Below are 18,701 nucleotides of genomic sequence, written 5' to 3' on the forward strand. Positions count from 1 at the left end.
GCAGGCTGGGAGGAGGGTACAACCCACGCAGCTGAGCCAGCTGCAGCAGTCGCCGCCGCCCTCCATTCATTAAAAAAAAAAAAAAAAAAAAAAAAAAAAAAAGGAAACAACCTCCCACCCCTCTTTGTAAAAGAACGACGGCCCCTGGAGGAGCAACACCCGGCCCAGCAATCACGGGTTAAGCTCTTTTCCGGCCCCCCATTCATAAAAAAAAAAAAAAAAAAACCGCAGCGCATGCGCGCACGGGGTCGCTTGTGCCCACCCATTCATAGAATCGCGGGCAGCGCGCGTGCGCAGTGTAGCTCTCTGCCCTCCCATTCATAAAAAAGCCATTTTCCCAGGCAAGGGTTGCAACATCGCCGCCGAGGCAGCGAGCAGAGCTGACAGCAGCGGACCTGGCGCTGCAGGACTCAGGGAGCCTTGCCGGCTCCTCTGACTGGCATCTGCGAGTACAACAGCGACTGACCCACTCGGGCTCGGGGATTTACATAGACGTGGAGCGATGCTTGTGACTCTGCAGCTCCTCAAAGTAAGTCCATAGCATGTTTGGAGATCCGAAAGTATCCCCTTAGTGCCGTGACGCGGCTCCCCTCGGGCTGGGGCCACTGGTACGCTATTTCGAGCCTCTTCGGTGTTCCTTCCCTCCGTCTGCGCCTCCTCCGAGTCCCTGCGGTACGCCGCAGTTACCAGGCGCGCCTGGCCGGCACGGCGCTGAGCGTGTTCGCTGCCTGGCACTGCCGTTGCCGATCCTGGGCATTGCCAAGTCGGGCTTCCGCGCTCTCTGAGACTCTGGAAACCTTGTTAGTGTCCGGGGAGTTTGCTTCTGGCCTGGCCTCTTTCCTTCTCCCCCTACTCTCCTTGAGCACAGGAACCCGCAGCCCCAGGCTCGCACTAGAGCGACCGCTTGGGATTTAGGGGCTCCTTAGGTTTGGGCGGCTCGCCCACCCCCGGGCTCCGTGCCCACGGTGCCAGCTCTGCCCTGGGTCTTCCTAGCCCTTCCTCAAGGGCCTATGATCGACGTAGCCTTTTCTTTCCCGATTCCGAGCGGTGGCGGACTAGGTTTCCTCTCCTTATGCTTCCCCACTGGATGGTCAGCGTGGGGCCGGCCAAGGACTGAGCTTTTCTGCTCCCTCTCCTTGGCGAAGCGGTTCCAGACCGTCTGACCTTTGCTCGACTGCCTCATTTTATGCTGTGCAATTGCCTTGCATTTTCTTTGCCTAGCCTCTTCTGGGCCCGAGGCTTCTTAGCCACCCGGTGCCCCCCCCATCCTCAGACATCTATCTTTGCCAGGTCCCAGAGCCCCTGGGCCTCTCACTAAGGCTGTGGTGGGGGCTGAAGGTGCGTTTACATAACGCCGGGCGTGTGGGAGCTGGAGGAAGAGGCTGCATGCGTACGTAGGAAAGATAAGGTGCCCACTTTCCCTCCTTATTGCTACCAGACTTGACAACACGGAGAATAGAGGATAGAGACGGTATGTTCTGAAAAATTTGGAGTCGCCAGGACCACGGGGACATTGAGGAGGGTAAGGGAGAGGACGAGCTTGGCCAACCCAGGCAGCTGGAGCTTGGCTCCATCACTGGGGCCACGGCTGTGCCCAGTTCCCTCTCCAAGCAGGCGATCAAAAAGCATTTACAGTAGCTGCTCTTGGGCAAGAATACGGTTTCTCAATGTTTCTGATTGGGGGCTGGGGGTTGTGGGCAGAGGAGAAAGCAAGAGACAGAAAGATGGTTGCTTGCCTTGAAGGGGCAGAGGGATGGAGTTGTAGGCGACATGGGCTGGAGGGGATTGCATGCGGAGTAGAGGAAAGCTGCTGGCTTGGGCATCCATATTGTCAGGCCTGGCTCAGGGCAGAAGGCCTCCTACTGCGCAGGGAGGGTCCCCGGAAGGCTGCAAGGAAAAGATAGATTCCTTGGGGTCTTCAGACGCAATGGCAGTCTCCTCTTTAATATCACCAACCAGTGGCATGATTCTCCCCATTTTGAGGAGAGGCAAGGGTACCTGGAAGGGCAGGAGCTCAGGCGCATCCCGTGTGTAGCTGACCAGAGCTGCAGTCTTCCTGACAGGCCTCTACGAGGTACAAAGCTGGAAGGTGAGGCGGAGAGCAGTTGGGAAATAGGAGTTTATCAATCTCTTAATAAGTTCCGTCTGGCCTAAGGCCCTACCCAATATTGCACCGCTGCATTTCACAATGTTTGGAGTTCTTCAGGTCTTCACACAAATGGAGCACAAACATCCAAGATTTTCTGCCTCTAACCCCACTTTAGTGCGGATGTGGATGCGTCTTCCAGGGAAGACTGCAGGTGCTCAGGCTCTTTCTCTGAAAGAAGTTGTAGGGTTGACACCCCTGAGGTTGCATTTCCAGTTCTTTGGGGAGGGTCGCTTGCCTCCAGGAAAACCTTCCTCAGGTTAGAGCGGGTGAACTGTGTTGGTGGGCATATAGATTGCTGAAATCTGTGTGAACAACTAGGTTGAGGGAGGCTTTAATGACGACCTGGCTCCGTCTGAAATTTTAGGCCTGAGTTCAGGAGTCTCTTCTGGGATAGCCATGCCCTCTTGCTGGTTCCCACAACCTTTTCCACATTTCCCTCTGAAATGGTAACCTCACCACAGCTTTGGTTCAGGCTGATGGGAGGAGACAGCACATAGATTAGATTCATCCAGGGCAATGGGAGGCTGGGCATCCACCGTTCTTTTTGCTTGAATCATGTTCCAGAATTGGCAATTTGGAAATCACCCTTTGCCCAGTTCATACCTCTTTTTCACCATCTTGTGAACTTAGCACTATATGTGCCCAGAGGTTTGGCTGACTTTCTAAAACAACAGAAAACAAATGAAGGCAATTAAGTGATCCAAAATAAAGGGAGACAAAGCCCATTAACACTTTCTTAAGTGACTCTTGCAATGTGTCACTCTTTGGACCATGCATAAGGACTTTAAATTCCAGTCCCTTGCTGCCCTGTTTTGGACTCCTATACCATTTTTAAATTAGTTTCGAGACAGGGTATCAACATGTAGCCCTGGCTGGCCTTGAACTCAAAGAGATTCGCCTGTCTTTGCCTCCCAAGTGTGGGATTAAAGACTTGTGTAGCTGTGCCCGGCTAACATTTTTTTTGTAAATCCGTGCTGGTTAGATAAGACCTCTGAGTATTGGTTACAAGATGACCCCGGAAGAAGGGCCTTCTTTCATTACAGGTTTAATTTGGTTCTGAATCTAGGATGTCTGTCCTGGTAGAACCAAGAAGGGAGTGGATGGTCTATGTGTCTACCTGAGGGAAAATTCCTGCCATCTGCTCAATTTACTAGGATGCTTGGGGAATAGACCGGACAGGGTTTGTTTGCTAGCTGGCTTGCTTGTAGTGAAACAAGGTCTTGTCCTGTAGGCACAGGCTAATCCTGAACTCGTAAACATTTATTTTAATTATTATCTGCATAGCTATGTATACATATATATGATTTATATATATGTATACATATATATATATATATATATATATATATATAAAAATCATGTGCACGTGTGTACTTCCATGTGAATTCAATTACCCACAGAAGTCAGGCCTTGGATGCTGCTGGAAGCTGTAGTTACAGGCTAAAGTTGTAACAGCTGCCCAAAGTTGGTGCTAGAAACTAAACTCAGATCCTCTGGAAGACTACTATGTCCTTCTAACCACTAAGCCATCTTTCCAGTTCCATAACCTTGTTTTGTTTTGTTTTTGAGACAGGGTTTCTCTGTAACAATCCTGGGCTGTCCTGGAACTCAATTTTGTAGGCCAGACTGGCCTCGAACTCCTGTGCTTCCTGAGTGCTGGAATTAAAGGCATGTGCCACCACCGACCTGCAGCCTTGAAGTTCTTTATTTCCCTGCCTCCTGTAATCCTGAGTTCTGGGTTTACAGATGTGTGCCACCTTGCAGAGCTATGACAGGGTTTTTGTTCATTGTTTTTTGAGACAAGGTCTTGGCTTGCCTGAAACTCACTGGAGACAAGTTGGCCTTCAACTTGGAGCAATCCTCCTGCCTCTGCCTCTGGAGTGTTGGAATTACAGGCAGGCTTCACTGTGTCCCGTTTACAAAAAAAAAAAAAAAAAAAGTTTTTTAAATAAGAGGGGTGGCAAGAGCAGAGAACATAGTGACTCATGGCAATAGATTTTTGTAAGGAGATAATGACTAACGCTGGGAAAACTGTGTTACTAGTCCTTTCAGACTAGGCAAGTGGTGAACAGATTCTCCAAGAGACCGAGGGATTGGGGCAGCCAGTAGGACTGCTAGTTCATGACTAGGACTGGTGCAAGTTCACTGTTAACCCTGTACTCTTAGGAGGAGGGTCTAGTTTTAAGGACCTTTTGAATAAAAGGCACAGGAAATACAGGGTGCTGTGTGCTGGGACTACCCTGCAGATCTGGACAGCTGACTAGGTTGGGGAATGTGTCCATGACATGTGGCCAAGCTTAAGAGGCCCTGCTGTTCAGCTGTGATGGGGGTTGTTCTTTCCAAGGAAGGGCCTCCAGTCGGTGGAGGAAGAGAGGAAGCAAGGCACTGTAGAGAGGCACAGATGTTCTAGGTCTAGAGGAGGAGGGAAGGGGCCCTGGGGCAGGTGGCCAGTTGCAGAAGAGCAGTTTTTCCTTGTCAGTCTGTTTCTGGCTGGGAAAAGGGGAAGTCATTTCCTGCTCAGTCCCAAGAGTAAGCTAAAAATCTATTGTCAGCTCTGTCTCGGTGGAGGTTAGGGAGACAATAAGGCCATCTTGATGATGTTTAAAAAGAAGCCTTTCAAGGGGCTGGGGTCTGCAGGCTTCTGGTCACATTCTATAATTTGGCCTGCCCAGTTCATGAGCAGCTTATTAGCAGGCCTCCATCTGTTGCCTTCCCTTCATGGTGGTATGACTTTTGATCTCCCTTAACGGGATACTGGACAGACAAGTATAAGGGTATATACATAGAGCAAAGCATGAAGGTTGAAACTGGTTAAAATTACTCAAAATACAACAAGGAAAGGAAAGGGTCTGAAAGCTGGGGATGGGACAAAGGATGAAGGGCCACTGTTTTGTGATCCTTAAAAATGGCCAGCAGTGAGCTCTAGTGCTAGTGAAGTCAGAGCAGATAAAGATAAGGGTGTGTCCTCAACAAATTCGGCTGCCCAGGGGCATTCTATTTCCTTCTATTGGGTCTTCACAAATTGGCTTCCCCATAGGGATGCAGGATAGACTTTCCCTACCCTTTCCTTAAGGGTCTTTTTAAAAGCAGTGAGTCATTCCATGCCTATAGCTTAATTAACAAAACTGGGTTAGGGTTACAAAGGTCCAGGCCGTGGTGTTACAGAGAGGTGGGCTGCCTCTCTGGCAGCCTAAAGACTTTTATTCTGAGTTGTCTAAAGGGTTAAACAACCTTCTGTGGAAGAACCTGCTAAGACTGTATGGGCAGCACAGAAATTTGTCCATTCATTCGCAGCTTCTTGCCAGTTTGTCATTCGCTGACTTACAGATTTTAAAGTGAACCAGCAGCTTTTCCCAGCATTTTCCAGCTCCCCTTCCTATGGTATATTACATCAAGGGAAGGGTGACCAGATGGTGTGGACATTTAACCTTGCCCCTGATTCTTTCCATGGAGCTTGTGCCCAGATCCCTCCCCACAAGGTACAATTGGCAGTGAGGACCAAGACAGGCAGCCCGAGCTGCTAGACCAAGCAGATCAAGGGGCTGTGTGGTGGGGGTGGGTAACTTGCTGCTTCATCAGCCTCACCGTCTCCTTGTGCCTGGCCCTCCCTCCTCTCTCTCTTCTCCCCCCCCTCCCTCCACACCTGCACTGGAAACTCTCTCATCAGAGATGCCACAGGAACCCCAGAGTTGAACTTGATAGGTGAGGCGGGAGGGAATCCCCTTTCACACCAGGCTTGCCTTCTCCTTTAAGGACGGTTATAGTGGAATCCTGTTAGGGGATCCATGGGGTAAAGATAAAAACACTTAGTAAAAGAGGGGTGAAGTGACAGAAAACCTGTTTGGGGGCATTTATCAGCTGGTTGGGTTACTGAACCTCCCCACCCCCACTAACCACAGGGCTGGTAGCTAATGGGTGGGGGTTGGGCTACTGAAGGGCTCATGGCTAGGAAAATGGTTGGTGCTTGTACACTTTTCCATAGATCCCCAGGGGTAGGAAAGACTCCCAGGAGTCATTGTCAGCTAGAGCTACATGTCTGTTTCAGTCATAAGGTCACATGTCTAGAGATGAGTCCTGCCCTGATCACTTGCCCTACCCATGATCTTTGTGTGTTGTAAAGTGCCCCCCCATCTGTGTGGGTGTAAGACTGTGTGTATGTGTGTGTGTGTGTGTGTGTGTGTGTGTGTACCACATGCATACCTGATGTTTTTGGAGACAGAAGAGATCATTACTGGATTTCCCCAGAATTAGGAATATACATGATTTGTGAACCTCCATGTGAGTGCTGGAGACTAAACCCTGGACTTCTGCAAGAACAGCAAGTGCTCTTAATTAGGGCACTGTTTCTCCAGTCCCTCTGTCTTATCATTGGATGGAGATGGGCTTGAGGTCTTTCACTGGACTCAGTGATAACCTAATGGCATAACTGGCCAGTGAGTGAACCGTGGGGATCCTCCTGTCCCCACTTCCCCTACACTGGGGTTACAGATGTGACAAAACTGAGCTTTGGGGTCAGAACTTAGGTGTCTTCCTGCTTCGGTGATAAGCACTGTACTGATCAGATATCTCCCCAGCCCTGTGCTTTCATGTCTAACTCCAGAATGGGAACTATTCCCTAAGGTGATAGTGAGGATTAAATGAGGAAAAAAAAAATCACTATGGGTGCAGCAGAGACTCTGCCACCAAGTGTCCCATAAATACTTGTCACTTCTAGTAATTGCCATCTGTTATTGTTGTTACTATTATTATTATTATTGGAGGGGAGGTGAAAGTTCCTTCTTATGCTAATCATTTAGCTGGGAGGTGCTTCCTAGGCATAAGTGCAGGGTTGGCATCATTTCCATCCGGATTCTTCCAAATTGACCATCAAGCTCTTCCCAACAGCTTACTGAGGTAAAGCCTCCTGTCCCATTTATATTATATAAATCTCTTCCTTCCTTGGAGGAGAGACAGAGGTGCCTATTAAAGTGCACTTAACACCTGCAAGGATGCGCAAACTGAGGGCTGGAAATGTCCCAGGGTGGAGACTGTCTTGGAAATAGACTTGGGGGTTTTGCTGGGCAGGGAGTAGACCTGGAACTGTACTGAGGGGTTATCAGACAGGCATTTTAGGAAGTTGTTTTTCTTTTTCAGCCACATCAATTCAGCAGAGGTACACAAGGCTGGGGCAGGCCTAAGCAAGTGTGAGCAGTGGCTCTCTGAGCCAGCCATTGGGTTTTGCTGAGATGGTGGAAGAATTCAAGGTTATGGTAGGAGATGCATTTTCAAACATGTCTTCTGGAACCAAATATCAGATGTGCGTGTCCTGAGAGAGCTGAGTCATTGGAGGCCAAGATCCCACACTCTAGGCTGGCCTCATCTGCCAGCCCAGATGCTGACAGCTGCCTCTGGAGGGTGATGGGAGCCTGTGGATGGCAGTAGCTTCACTGCTCCAAACTGGCTTGCTGATGGGCCTTTTGCATGATTGGAGAGTCTGCTTACTGATTCCAGGGCCTGTTAAACATCCTTGAAAGTTGTCTAATATGTTTTGCTTCATCTGCAAGAAATGAGGCTGTTTTTCAAACAGAGTCTGAGTAACCTGCTTGGCAAAGCAGAGTGGGGAATCAGTTTGTCTCTGTGACTAGTGTACCTTTCCTTTCTGCAGTTTGGTCAGACTTGACCAAACTTCTGGACTTGGTCCTGAGGTATAAAACCTAGCAATAAGGCCCAATATGTAGTTACTTGAAGCTTCCACAAGCATTTTGTTGGCTGATACTCCTGTCTAGGCTTTCTGGAATCAGGGACTCAATCTAGGCTTTCTGTCATTGTCTAAGGAGGAAGGTTCTGGCTGAGACACTCTTAATACCTGAGAGTCTTATCTGTGACACTTTGTTATGTCAACATAACATTTTTACCAAAGACCCCAGAACTAGAACCTGGGGTTTCTAATTTAACTGTCTAGTTGATGCCCCAAACTTACCACTTTTCTAGAGGCAAGGCCTTGGGAACCCTCCTTGGAACAAGTGTATTAGCTGAGAGGTAGCACTCCTTGCAGACCTGTGTTCCATGATGCCTCTACCTCGGCCTGACCATGGCAATTCTCTTGAAGCTGCCTTGACAAGGGACTGACTGTTCTTTGGTGGAAGGCCTCCCTGATGGTCATTCGTTTAATGGTAGCAATTGGGAAACTAAGGAATAAGGACTTCTGTAGCACAGCCTGGGCTATATCATATTAAGTCAGACCAACCTAAAATGTGATGTGAGATCCTGTCTCAAAAAAAAAAAAAAAAGAGAGAGAGAGAGAGAGGGGCAAAAAAAAAAAGTTACGATTTTACCAAAGAGAACTCTGGCCCCTGCCACTATGTAGACTATCCAAGACAATAAAAAAAGACATACCTGGGCCAGGTGGCAGTGGCACACACCTTTAGTCCCAGCACTTGGGAGGCAGAGGCAGGGCCTGGTCTACAAAGCAAGTTCCAGGACAGCCAGGACTGTTACACAAAGAAACCCTGTCTGAGAAAAAGAAATACCTATGGGGCCAACAGTTAGTGCCCTGTGTGATTGGGATCCGTCTGGTGACTGACCCTTGTAGAAGAGATTTGATGATTTTTGCATTTTACAGCATAGATAATACATAGGCTAATGCTGTGGATAACCTTTCTATCCCTTTCATGGACTTTCTATTTGGAGCTAGCTGTTTATTTCATGCGGACTTGAAAGCATCTAAGAAAATGCTTCAGCTATTTGTAACCAAACCCTTGCCTCCAAGCAGGGGCAAGCATAGTGAGTTCCCATCAGCCTCCCATCACCACAAACACTGTACCACAGTTTTACTTCCAGGGAGACAAGTCATTCTTCTGTGATACTGAGGTGGACTAACAGTCCCAGCAAGGGGGGTACACGGAACTAGAAACCTACTTCACATCCCCTTGACAACACCTTTGATGCAAGATAAACTTAGTTGGGAGACAGGAGCTGTCATTAGCATCTTGAAAAGGCATTTACAGAAACGCCACCCTTAACAAACAGTGTGTGTTGTCTCTATGAAGGCCCTCTTCCCTTGCTCCATCCTTCCCTCCCCCAGTCCCTTGAAGTTCTTTGTGGAATCTTCCCAGAGTGTAATCTTTCCTTTGGATTCCAAATTGTGTCTCCTTTGAGCAGAGGTCTTGGCCTTCTGCTGCTATTTCTTTAAATTGATCTCCATCCGAATTCCAAATGTAAAGGTCAGCAGGCAAGGAAATGGCACTTCTAATAGAAAACAATGTGCACTTTCTAAATTTGAACCAAGCCGTTTCCGCTCTTTGATTTAAGTGACTTCCTGGGTTTCCGTGTCAGGCGCTGCAGTTGAATCTCTGGCCGGATGCCAACTTAAAATTGCACTCTCTCAGTGAAATTAGAAACTGATCCAGGGTTGCCTTAGCTATTCTAGTAAATAGCATTTAGTCTGAATGTTCAGCTCAGCACTTGGAAATGGGTGATGTGAGTGCCCCTTGAGAGGATTTCCCATGCAAGTTGTTGGAGCTCACCTTCTCAGGGCTTATTGGCTGCTGGAGGCTGCTGCTCTTGGAAGCTGAAGTAATAGGTTAATGTCCCGGATGAGTGGGCATCAGATGCAGCCCTTCCTTCTCTTCTCAGTACCCAAAATGAAGGCTTTTGTTTATCCAGCTGATGAGCCCAAGGGAGCAGGAACACACAGGAGCTGTTGTATTGACACATCCGTGGTCCTCAGTGCCCAGTACGGCTGGTTCCTGCAGTACTGAGAAATGCTTATGTAGGAGTCAAAATGGTTATATTTTATGGTAATGATGAATTGCTTAGTGCTTTCTATGTGCCGACTGTGTGCAGGTACCAGTGTGCATTTTCTCCTTGAATTCTTGCAAGAACCCTTTTATGGCCATAAAACCACGCCATAAGCCAAAAGAATTCAGGCAACTTGGACCCCAGTGCTCACCACTGCAGAGACAGGTGGATTTGAATTCAAAGCCAGTCCGGGTCTACACAGTGAAATCTCCACCTGCTGACAACCTCCCTCACCCAGAAGTGAGATGGCTCAGTTGGTACAGGTGCTTGCTCACAAGCCTGGGGACCTAAGTTCAATCATTATCACACATAAAGGTGGAAGAAGAGAGAAGTGATTGTTACCTGGAGAAGTTTTGTACCCTGATTTACACATACATTAAAAATAAGTTTAAAAGTTTTACTTGTTCACGGCAACACTGTTAGGCCTAAGGAGTTCTGGTTTTGTTTGCTTGTTTGTTTGTTTGTTTTTTGAGACAGGCTCTTGCTCTGTAGGTCAGACTAGTCTCATTCACAGCTGTCTCCCTGTTTCCACCTTCCAAATTCTGGGATTATAGGAGTATGCCACCATGCCTGGCCGACCCACCCTTTACCTACTCGGTGGTGCTGATAACAAAACCCAAAACCTGTGATCATGCTAGGAAAGCTGTCTACCACCAGGTTGCACCTCAGTCCAATAAATGTTACTTCTACCAGTATTCTCATTATTGATCATTTAAGCCTTGGGACTTGCAGGGAAGTTCTTTGAAGGAATTTAGTTCCCATTTTATCTAGGCTCCCAAGGCCTGTTAGACTGAGGGGAGGGTATTAACAGGCCATATATTGATGCTGGAAATCTATTTTCTCTTCCTCTCCCCCAGGACCCGTAGAAGCCTGTCAGTGTAGTCCAGGACCTCCGGCCTCATGGAGCCCCCGATCCCACAGAGCGCTGTCCCTTTGACTCCCAGCTCCGTCATGGTGCAGCCCCTCCTTGACAGCCGAGTACCCCACAGCCGGCTCCAGCACCCACTTACCATCTTACCCATTGACCAGATGAAGACCAGCCACGTGGAGAATGACTACATAGACAACCCTAGCCTGGCCCCCACCGTGGGCCCCAAGCGGACCCGGGGTGGCGTCCCAGAGCTGGCCCCTACACCTGGCCGCTGTGACCAGGATGTCACTCACCACTGGATCTCCTTCAGCGGTCGGCCCAGCTCTGTAAGCAGCAGCAGCAGCACCTCCTCAGACCAGAGGCTCCTCGACCATATGGCTCCACCGCCAGTAGCTGAGCAGTCTTCCCCTAGGGCTGTGCGCCTCCAGCCCAAGGTGGTCCACTGTAAGCCACTGGACCTCAAGGGCCCAGCAGCTCCACCAGAGCTAGACAAACACTTCTTGCTGTGTGAAGCCTGTGGGAAGTGTAAATGCAAGGAATGTGCGTCCCCTCGGACATTGCCCTCCTGCTGGGTCTGCAACCAGGAGTGCCTGTGCTCAGCCCAGACCCTGGTCAATTATGGCACATGCATGTGCCTGGTGCAAGGCGTCTTCTACCACTGCACCAATGAGGATGATGAGGGCTCCTGTGCTGACCATCCCTGCTCCTGCTCCCGCTCCAACTGCTGCGCCCGCTGGTCCTTCATGGGTGCCCTCTCTCTGGTGCTGCCGTGTCTGCTGTGCTACCTGCCAGCCACAGGCTGTGTCAAGCTGGCCCAGCGCGGCTATGACCGCCTGAGACGCCCTGGTTGCCGCTGCAAGCACACGAACAGTGTCATCTGCAAGGCGGCCAGTGGCGACACCAAGGCCAGCAGGTCTGACAAGCCTTTCTGACACTTTGGATGAAAACTCAACACTGCCCTTGGAAACTGGGGTCCTTCCTGCCAGTCTCTTTTGAGACTGACCTGGCTTCTCTGTCCTCTCTTAAACCCCAGATTGAGAAGAAACAGGCAGAGACCACTACCACCCAACTTAGAGTCCCCAAAAGGATAAAGATGCACTTTGGGGTTTTCATGTTCTTGAAACTTTATGTCAAGCAGCAGTGACAGCATCAGGGTGTGGTGGCTTTGGATGTGGTTTTCCTATTTCAGAAGACAGAACACAGATGTGGACACAATCCCGAAGTTTGGCTGCTCAATGGCCTTCCCAGCCCCTCCTCTCAACCTCACCCTCCCTCTTTGCCTCTGGCTCCTACTGGAGCCTCCTGCCTGGGAGGAACAGCTAATGGAAGGTGGGATACCTCAAGGAAGACCCCGCAGAGCCTTGACTTCTACATTTTTTTCCTCTGCCCATGCCTGTTGGCCTTGGCCTCTTGGGAAGGTGCACCATAGCAATTCCTGCTGTATGTACTTGATAGCTGAGAACAAATCACTGGTGAGCCGAAGCCTCCCTGGAGCCACAGGATGGACAAGGAGCCACTAGGGCAGTCAGTGTGTTCCTCCTAGCTTCAGTCACTAACTTGGAGGTGTCCACTCATCACACCATCCTCCGGTTCATACTCGAGTCACAGACTGGCCTGCCTGCTATGTGTCCTGAGCTCTCTCTACTTAGATTCTCTGCAGAAACTTGCTGGGTTAAGAGGGCCAGGGTGACACAAGTGAGACCAAATATCATTTTGCCAATGAGTCTGAGGCTGTGGTCTGCGGATCCAGTCGTGATGTTTTTATATGTTTAATTAAACTAGATGCTAATGGTGTTTAAACAATAATAATACAACTTGCTTCCTTTTGAGCCACCCCCAGGAAGGGCTGATTTCACAATCTGGGGGCAAGAAACCTCAAGGAGCGTAATTCCCCTGCCCGTCAAGAATGGCGAAAGAAGAGGCCGCACCTCCCATTGGCAGAATGACAGTTGAGCCGAGCTGGGGTTGGGCTTTCTTCTGATTCTGCTGCTTGCTGTCATAGCCTTTTGTGTATAGTGATGTGTCTGTCTTTATGTAAATAGAGAGAGGATGAACAGAGTCTATTTTAGTGTTAGGAGGCCCTGGTGGGGAAGTCAGAGGAACCCAGAGAGGGTGGGGAACAATTTTCCAGGGGCTACTGGATTTGAGCCCCACTTCTGTGCGCAGCACAATCTCCGCCCTTCCCGACAGCCCCCAAAGACGTAGCAACTCTTTCTCTCACGGTGCTAAAGGTCTCAGAAAGTGCAGCACGTCCAGTGGGTAGGTACTTGTTGCATGCAAAAAGCTATAGTGTCTCTGGTCCTTGCCCCCAGCTGTTGTGTGGGGTTTTTGCTTTGTGTGGTATTTTGTCCCCATCCCTGCCTCTGGTGATAGGAGAAATGACCTGGGTCAGATGAGGTGTCCCAGGTGAAATTGGGAAAGCATTAGGCAAAACTCAATGTGTGACATTTCTGGCTCTCTGTGTGGGACCAGAGCTGCCCCCAGGAAGGAGACAAGCAGGCAGGTAGCTGTAATGCTGTCTCAAGGATTCACCCCCACCCCCACCTTGGAAACTAGTAGTAACACCTTATGATTTAGAGTAAGTTAATTGTAACCATAGGTATTTATTGATTGGAGGAAGGGAGGGTTTTATTTTCAGCTTTATTTATGTAACATTTACAGGCTTGTAAAAGGCACGTATAAAATACTGCATCTTCATTCTCTATGGCTAATTCATATAGCTGCCCTTGCCACAGTTGCTTGCAATGTTCTTGCACAGATCGAAAGGAAAGATAGACAAAAACACGTTCAGCCAACCACTTACACTAATTGAATGTATTAGAAACTTACTGAAGGGGCTGCAGATGTTTTCCTCAGATGAGGCATGTGGCAGGACCCCCCCACCCCACCCCAAATGGTAGCGCGCACCAGCACACCCTTTCTAAAAGGCCTGGGAGCTTTGCCCAGGGTCCTTCCTCGATTGGTCTCCACAGAAGAGTTGATCCAGTGGCAGGTTGCACTTTGGTATCTTGTTCTCTACACCTCTGTGGACAATTGAGTTACATAAGCCGTGTATGTGCACGTGTGACACTTACATGCACACCGACTCTCTACACACAGACCCTGTTTCCTGGCAACCCCTCCCAAACCCTGACTTTGTGTACATAGCTGTAAACACGGATTTTTATGGGTTTTGGTTTTCTTTTTCTTTACATCCCCCAACTCCTTGGGAATGATGTCCACAGAACTCCCCCTACCCCCAGAAGTTTGTCTTGGGGCTTACTTGCTTGGTGGTAAAGATAAGGGGGGGAAGGAAGCATCCTTTATTTCCTTGGCTCTATTTTTCTCTGGCAAACACCTATAGAAGGAAAGAACACATAACACAAAAGTGGTATTTTGTCCCCAACCCTGCAGGCTAGTCAACAGGCAGTGAGTCTACAGGCAAACAAATGTTTCTGTAGCTGCCTCAGATTGGTGGCTTGCTGTCACCAACAGGTTGCTTGGCTAGGTTATAGCTCTTAAAAAGTTCCAGCCCGTTCCCACTTATACACCTGGGCTTGGTGGCAGTTGTGCCTGGAACTGAGGATAGTATCCAAGACACTGCCTAAAAAGTACCTTGGCTACTTGGTTTTCACTTTGTGGGGAAAGGCCAGCACTCCTGTGAGTACACTGGGGTCTCGGTCTATACTAGCAAAGCCTTCCAAAGTACAGTCAAGGCTCCTGAAGCCAGCTGGAAGGGAACAAAGAATAGTCCTCACTGTTACCATGGGTACTAAACAACCAATGGGAGGCATCCTTGTGATGTATGTGGTTGGGTTCTTTGAACTTAACAGTCTGCATTGGTGGAGCCCGGTTGGATCACAACCCCAAAGGGGCAACACATACCAAGTCCGTCTGGGCCAGAACCCAGGTACCCATCACTTTGAAGCAGCGTGGTCTCCAGTGCTCCTCTTAAGAAACGTCTGAGGTGTGTGGGCAGCACAAATTTGCACTGTACAATTTGCTAGAACATTGAGGCCTCACTGGCCTCCTGGTTTATGGGTTTGATGAGTAAGTAGTTCAATGCCCTCCCTGCTCTGTAATGGTGGATAGCAATCCTGTGTTTCCATTTTTTTTTGGGGGGGGGGTTGAGACAGGGTTTCTCTGTAGCTTTGGAGCCTATCCTGGCACTCACTCTGGAGACCAGGCTGGCCTCAAACTCACAGAGATCCGCTTGCCTCTGCTGGGATTAAAGGCGTGCGCCACCAATGCCTGGCCTGTGTTTCCATTTTTGCTGTGGGTGACTGTGCCGTTTCTTACCTTGCTTTTTCTTGCTGTCCCATGGTTGATTTCATGTTAGCAGCAGTAGAGCTGCACCCAATGCCCACTCCACCACATCCCTGTTTCATTTCCCACTCACTGTAGCCCCTTTTCACCCCACCACAAAAGTTACCACAGAAGGTTTCCTTTGTAAAAAATATTTATTTTGAAGCTCTATTTTAATAGTATTTATTTTAGAAAGTCTACTATTGTAAGAGTTCTTCTGTTTGTGAAGAAAAAACAAGTTAAAAACTGAATGTACTGATCTAGAAGATATCTATAAATATATATTGTTAAATATACATGTGACTGCCATTCTCTCGTGTGTTGTGTTCCATTGCCTGACATCCTCACACAGCAGAAATTCCACATTTGTCAGAACTCTAAGCCACATGAACACATTGCACACAATGGGCTGGGTGTCTAGACTGGTGAGATGTTTGTCCTACCTCTAAAATAATCTGAAAGCCACTGAAGGATGCTTGCACTTCATAGTAAAGCTGACTGTTATTTCTTTAGATAGCCTTGCTAAATCAAGATAATGTGAGCCCAGGCTGGCATTAAAAGTACGTCACCATGCCCAGCCACTTAGAAATATAGGTGGAAAAAGCTTCAGAACTTGGAAGAATGAGAGGTGGGAAAAGAACCAAAATTTGGTCCTGGTGCCCCCAAATCTACAGGCTTCATGACGCCAAGCAGTAGAGATCTTAGTAGATTCCTTGGGTTTGTGCAACTAATGAGACCCCAAACAAGGTCTTTTCATCCCTAAGGCCTCTTATCCACAGAATTCTCCTGTGCCTTCTCAAACTGTCTCTGCCTCCTGAGTGCTGGGATCAAAGGCATATCACCATGCCTGGCTTTTATTTTTTTTGGTCACAGTGATGGTATCTTAAGACGTGGTAAAATCCAACCCTGTATCTCTTTGAGGCTTTGGAACACATGTCAAGGATCCCCTGGTCATTGCCCAAAGTACACAAAAGACATTCTTCAGTGTGGTCCTGTCTACAATAAAACTTGAATAAAGATAGTCTTAAGCCCTCCTGTATACTGACCATGCAACCTGTCCCACCTCTATAGAAGTAATGTTTTGGTCCCAAGTAATGTTCCACGTTTTGACTCATCAGGTTCACTGTATGTTTTGAGTCTGGGGTTTTAGAGATTAATAACAAAAACCCCAGTTGAGGTTGCATTCTTAAAGGCCTACTCACCCAAATAGTCTTTGGGGAAAGGAGAAGCCAAGACTATCTAGAAGAGAATTCCACGACTGCTATACTTGTCTTTCTCCATCTGGCCTTGTCCCTCCTTAATTTCCAGGTACAAATGACTTAGGGGTGACCCCAAAGGTCAGCACTTGATGAGTTACTTTTTGCCTGATGCTGTTTGCTTTGAGATGCAGAAATGGATGTTAGGGGAATTAGTGTTCATACAGAATATATACTGAGGGTTCTGCAGCTGTACTTGGAGAAGTACTGCATGGAGGACCTGGAAAGTGTCCCAGTGACCAAATACAAAAGTTGAAGCAACCCTCTTCCTGTCCAAAACCTTATAGAAGGAATAGGTTGGGCCTCAGGCTCTGCTAGAGATTTTATACTTGCCTAGCATGTATAAAATCCTATCATCAGTCTCCAGCACTGCCCCCTCCCAAAGGGCTTGCCTTGGCGAGGGCTTTTCTGACCCATAAGTAGAATCTATGCCTGCACTCCTGCAGCCTTGTCCCCTGGTCCAGAGCCCCCAGTACACTCAGCTCTCCAGCCATCCACCCAGCCTAGCTAATTAACAGCTTGAAGTGAATCTAGCTTTCCAAAAAACGTGAACCCCCAGAAAGACCCAGGCAGCCTGCCCCACACTGAAGGTGCTGCCAGATAAGAGCCGGGAGGACATTTTTAAGAGACTTGAAGTTTATTCATCGGAACTTTAATAAAACAATATGTCCAAGGCCCCAGGCAGGTATAATTTTCATAATTTATGGGTCTCTGAGACAGGAAGAGAGCTCAGGGTTTTATTGTGTTTCGCACGATAAATGGCATTCCAATTGTCTGCCCGGTGTTCTTTAAGGCCTCTTGTCTGGCGGCAGTGCGGCCTTCTGGAGCCCACCTGGGCCCGGAGGCCAGAGGCAAGGGCTAATTATGGATGCATCTGGATGCATTAAGCAGGAGATGACTGAAAAACTCCCTGGGCTCTACTTCCTATGCCCACACGTGTGCTAACAGTAACTGCTGAAAGCCTCAGAGCTTCACTCTTCCCCTCCCAGCCTAGCCCTCCCTATCCTCTCTGCTGGACCTGGAGACTCAGGAGGTGTCTTGGGACTCTGCACAGCTACCAGCCACACAGCAAAGGGCTCTAGGTGAGTTTCCCATTGGAGCTACTAGTTGAGAAGCCTGTAGACCCAATACTGCTATGGAGCTTCAGGTAACAGGCCAAGTGGCCTTATGAAATACAGCAGAGTGCATAATTGGGGAGCATAGGTGGGACGTTGTTTGCAATCTTGAAACTAAGTGAAGTTATAATTAGCCTCACTTGACAGAAAAATCAAGGTTCAGGTGGGTGAATTTACTTACAGACCTTCAGTCCACCACTGAGAAGTAGTAGACAGGACATTTTTAACCCAGAAGATCTTCCAAGCTAGTGTGAGAGATGCTAAGGTCTTTCCACAACTTTCAGGGGTGCTTTCTCTTGTCCTCGGACTCCTCATCACTGGCCCTTCTAAGACAGTTTTTGAGTGTAGGCTATTTTAACCAAGATTACTTCCAGCTGTCACTGAGACAGGATTTGAACCCAAGTCTCAGCCAGTGAGCAGCTTCTGTTAAAGCACTAAGTGGGGCTAGAGAGTCGGCTCAGCAAGTAAGAGTGCTTATTGCTTTTGCAGAGGGCCTAAGTTTAGTTGCCAGCCCCACATGGCTGCTCATAACTGTCTGTTCCAGTAGAACCAACACCATCTTCTGGCCCCTGCTGGCACCAGGTATGAACGTGGTACACAGAGATCTATGCAGGCAAAACACTCATACATAAAAATTTAAAAAGAAACAACACTAAGGGCCCATCAATAAGCCAGTTCTGAGAAAGAACCTCTGACCACATAGCACCACTCTTTACTCTTGACGGGGGGCAACTCTCTCCCAGCCCCCATCCTAGGCTATACAGTGGCCATCTAACAAACACCACTCCTCAGGGTGACTAAAACCCTCAGCTTCCATCTAATGGTACAAAGAACTAATCTCCCACTAGGCATGGTTAATTCCCAGAGTGCATATGGTCATGGTCCTGGGACTCTGAGAAATGGCTGTCTTACATGGTAAGAACTAGGAACTTACTGGTCTACCTGGTATTAACTAGGTAGTTCAATCATGGCTGTGTATACTCTGAAGAGGCTGAGAAGCCAGTAATTTCTCAGCCTACACAACTGGATGCATAAGTAGTCCCATCCGATGTTGAAGACCTGGACGTTCCAGAGTCTAAGATGCTGGATTCTGATGGTCACGGAGGATGGCAGAACTGGCCATAATGTTGGATAAGTTAATAAAGAAGTAAAGGCAGGCAGGTGATGTAACCTTTCCGATGGCCTTTTTCTTTTCTTTTTTGGTTTTTCGAGATAGGGTTTCTCTGTGGCTTTGGAGGCTGTCCTGG

At 48.4% G+C, this 18,701-nt stretch overlaps 1 protein-coding gene across 1 annotated transcript; it reads left to right on the forward strand.

Moving 5' to 3' along the window:
- Window positions 1-313: 313 nt before the first annotated feature.
- Window positions 314-15,392, forward strand: Spry4 (sprouty RTK signaling antagonist 4). The gene is made up of 2 exons (XM_027398021.2): window positions 314-529; window positions 10,786-15,392. Exon 2 carries the CDS (start codon window positions 10,829-10,831, stop codon window positions 11,729-11,731), a length of 903 nt encoding a protein of 300 aa, XP_027253822.1. The 5' UTR covers window positions 314-529; window positions 10,786-10,828; the 3' UTR covers window positions 11,732-15,392.
- The last annotated feature ends 3,309 nt before the right edge of the window (window positions 15,393-18,701 follow it).

The sequence above is a fragment of the Cricetulus griseus genome, chromosome 2 (assembly GCF_003668045.3).
Source record: "Cricetulus griseus strain 17A/GY chromosome 2, alternate assembly CriGri-PICRH-1.0, whole genome shotgun sequence".
Lineage (NCBI taxonomy): Eukaryota > Metazoa > Chordata > Mammalia > Rodentia > Cricetidae > Cricetulus > Cricetulus griseus.

Bases quoted from the DNA above. Each gene is read 5' to 3' on its own strand.
- Spry4 (XM_027398021.2), top strand. From the start codon at position 10,829: ATGGAGCCCCCGATCCCACAGAGCGCTGTCCCTTTGACTCCCAGCTCC.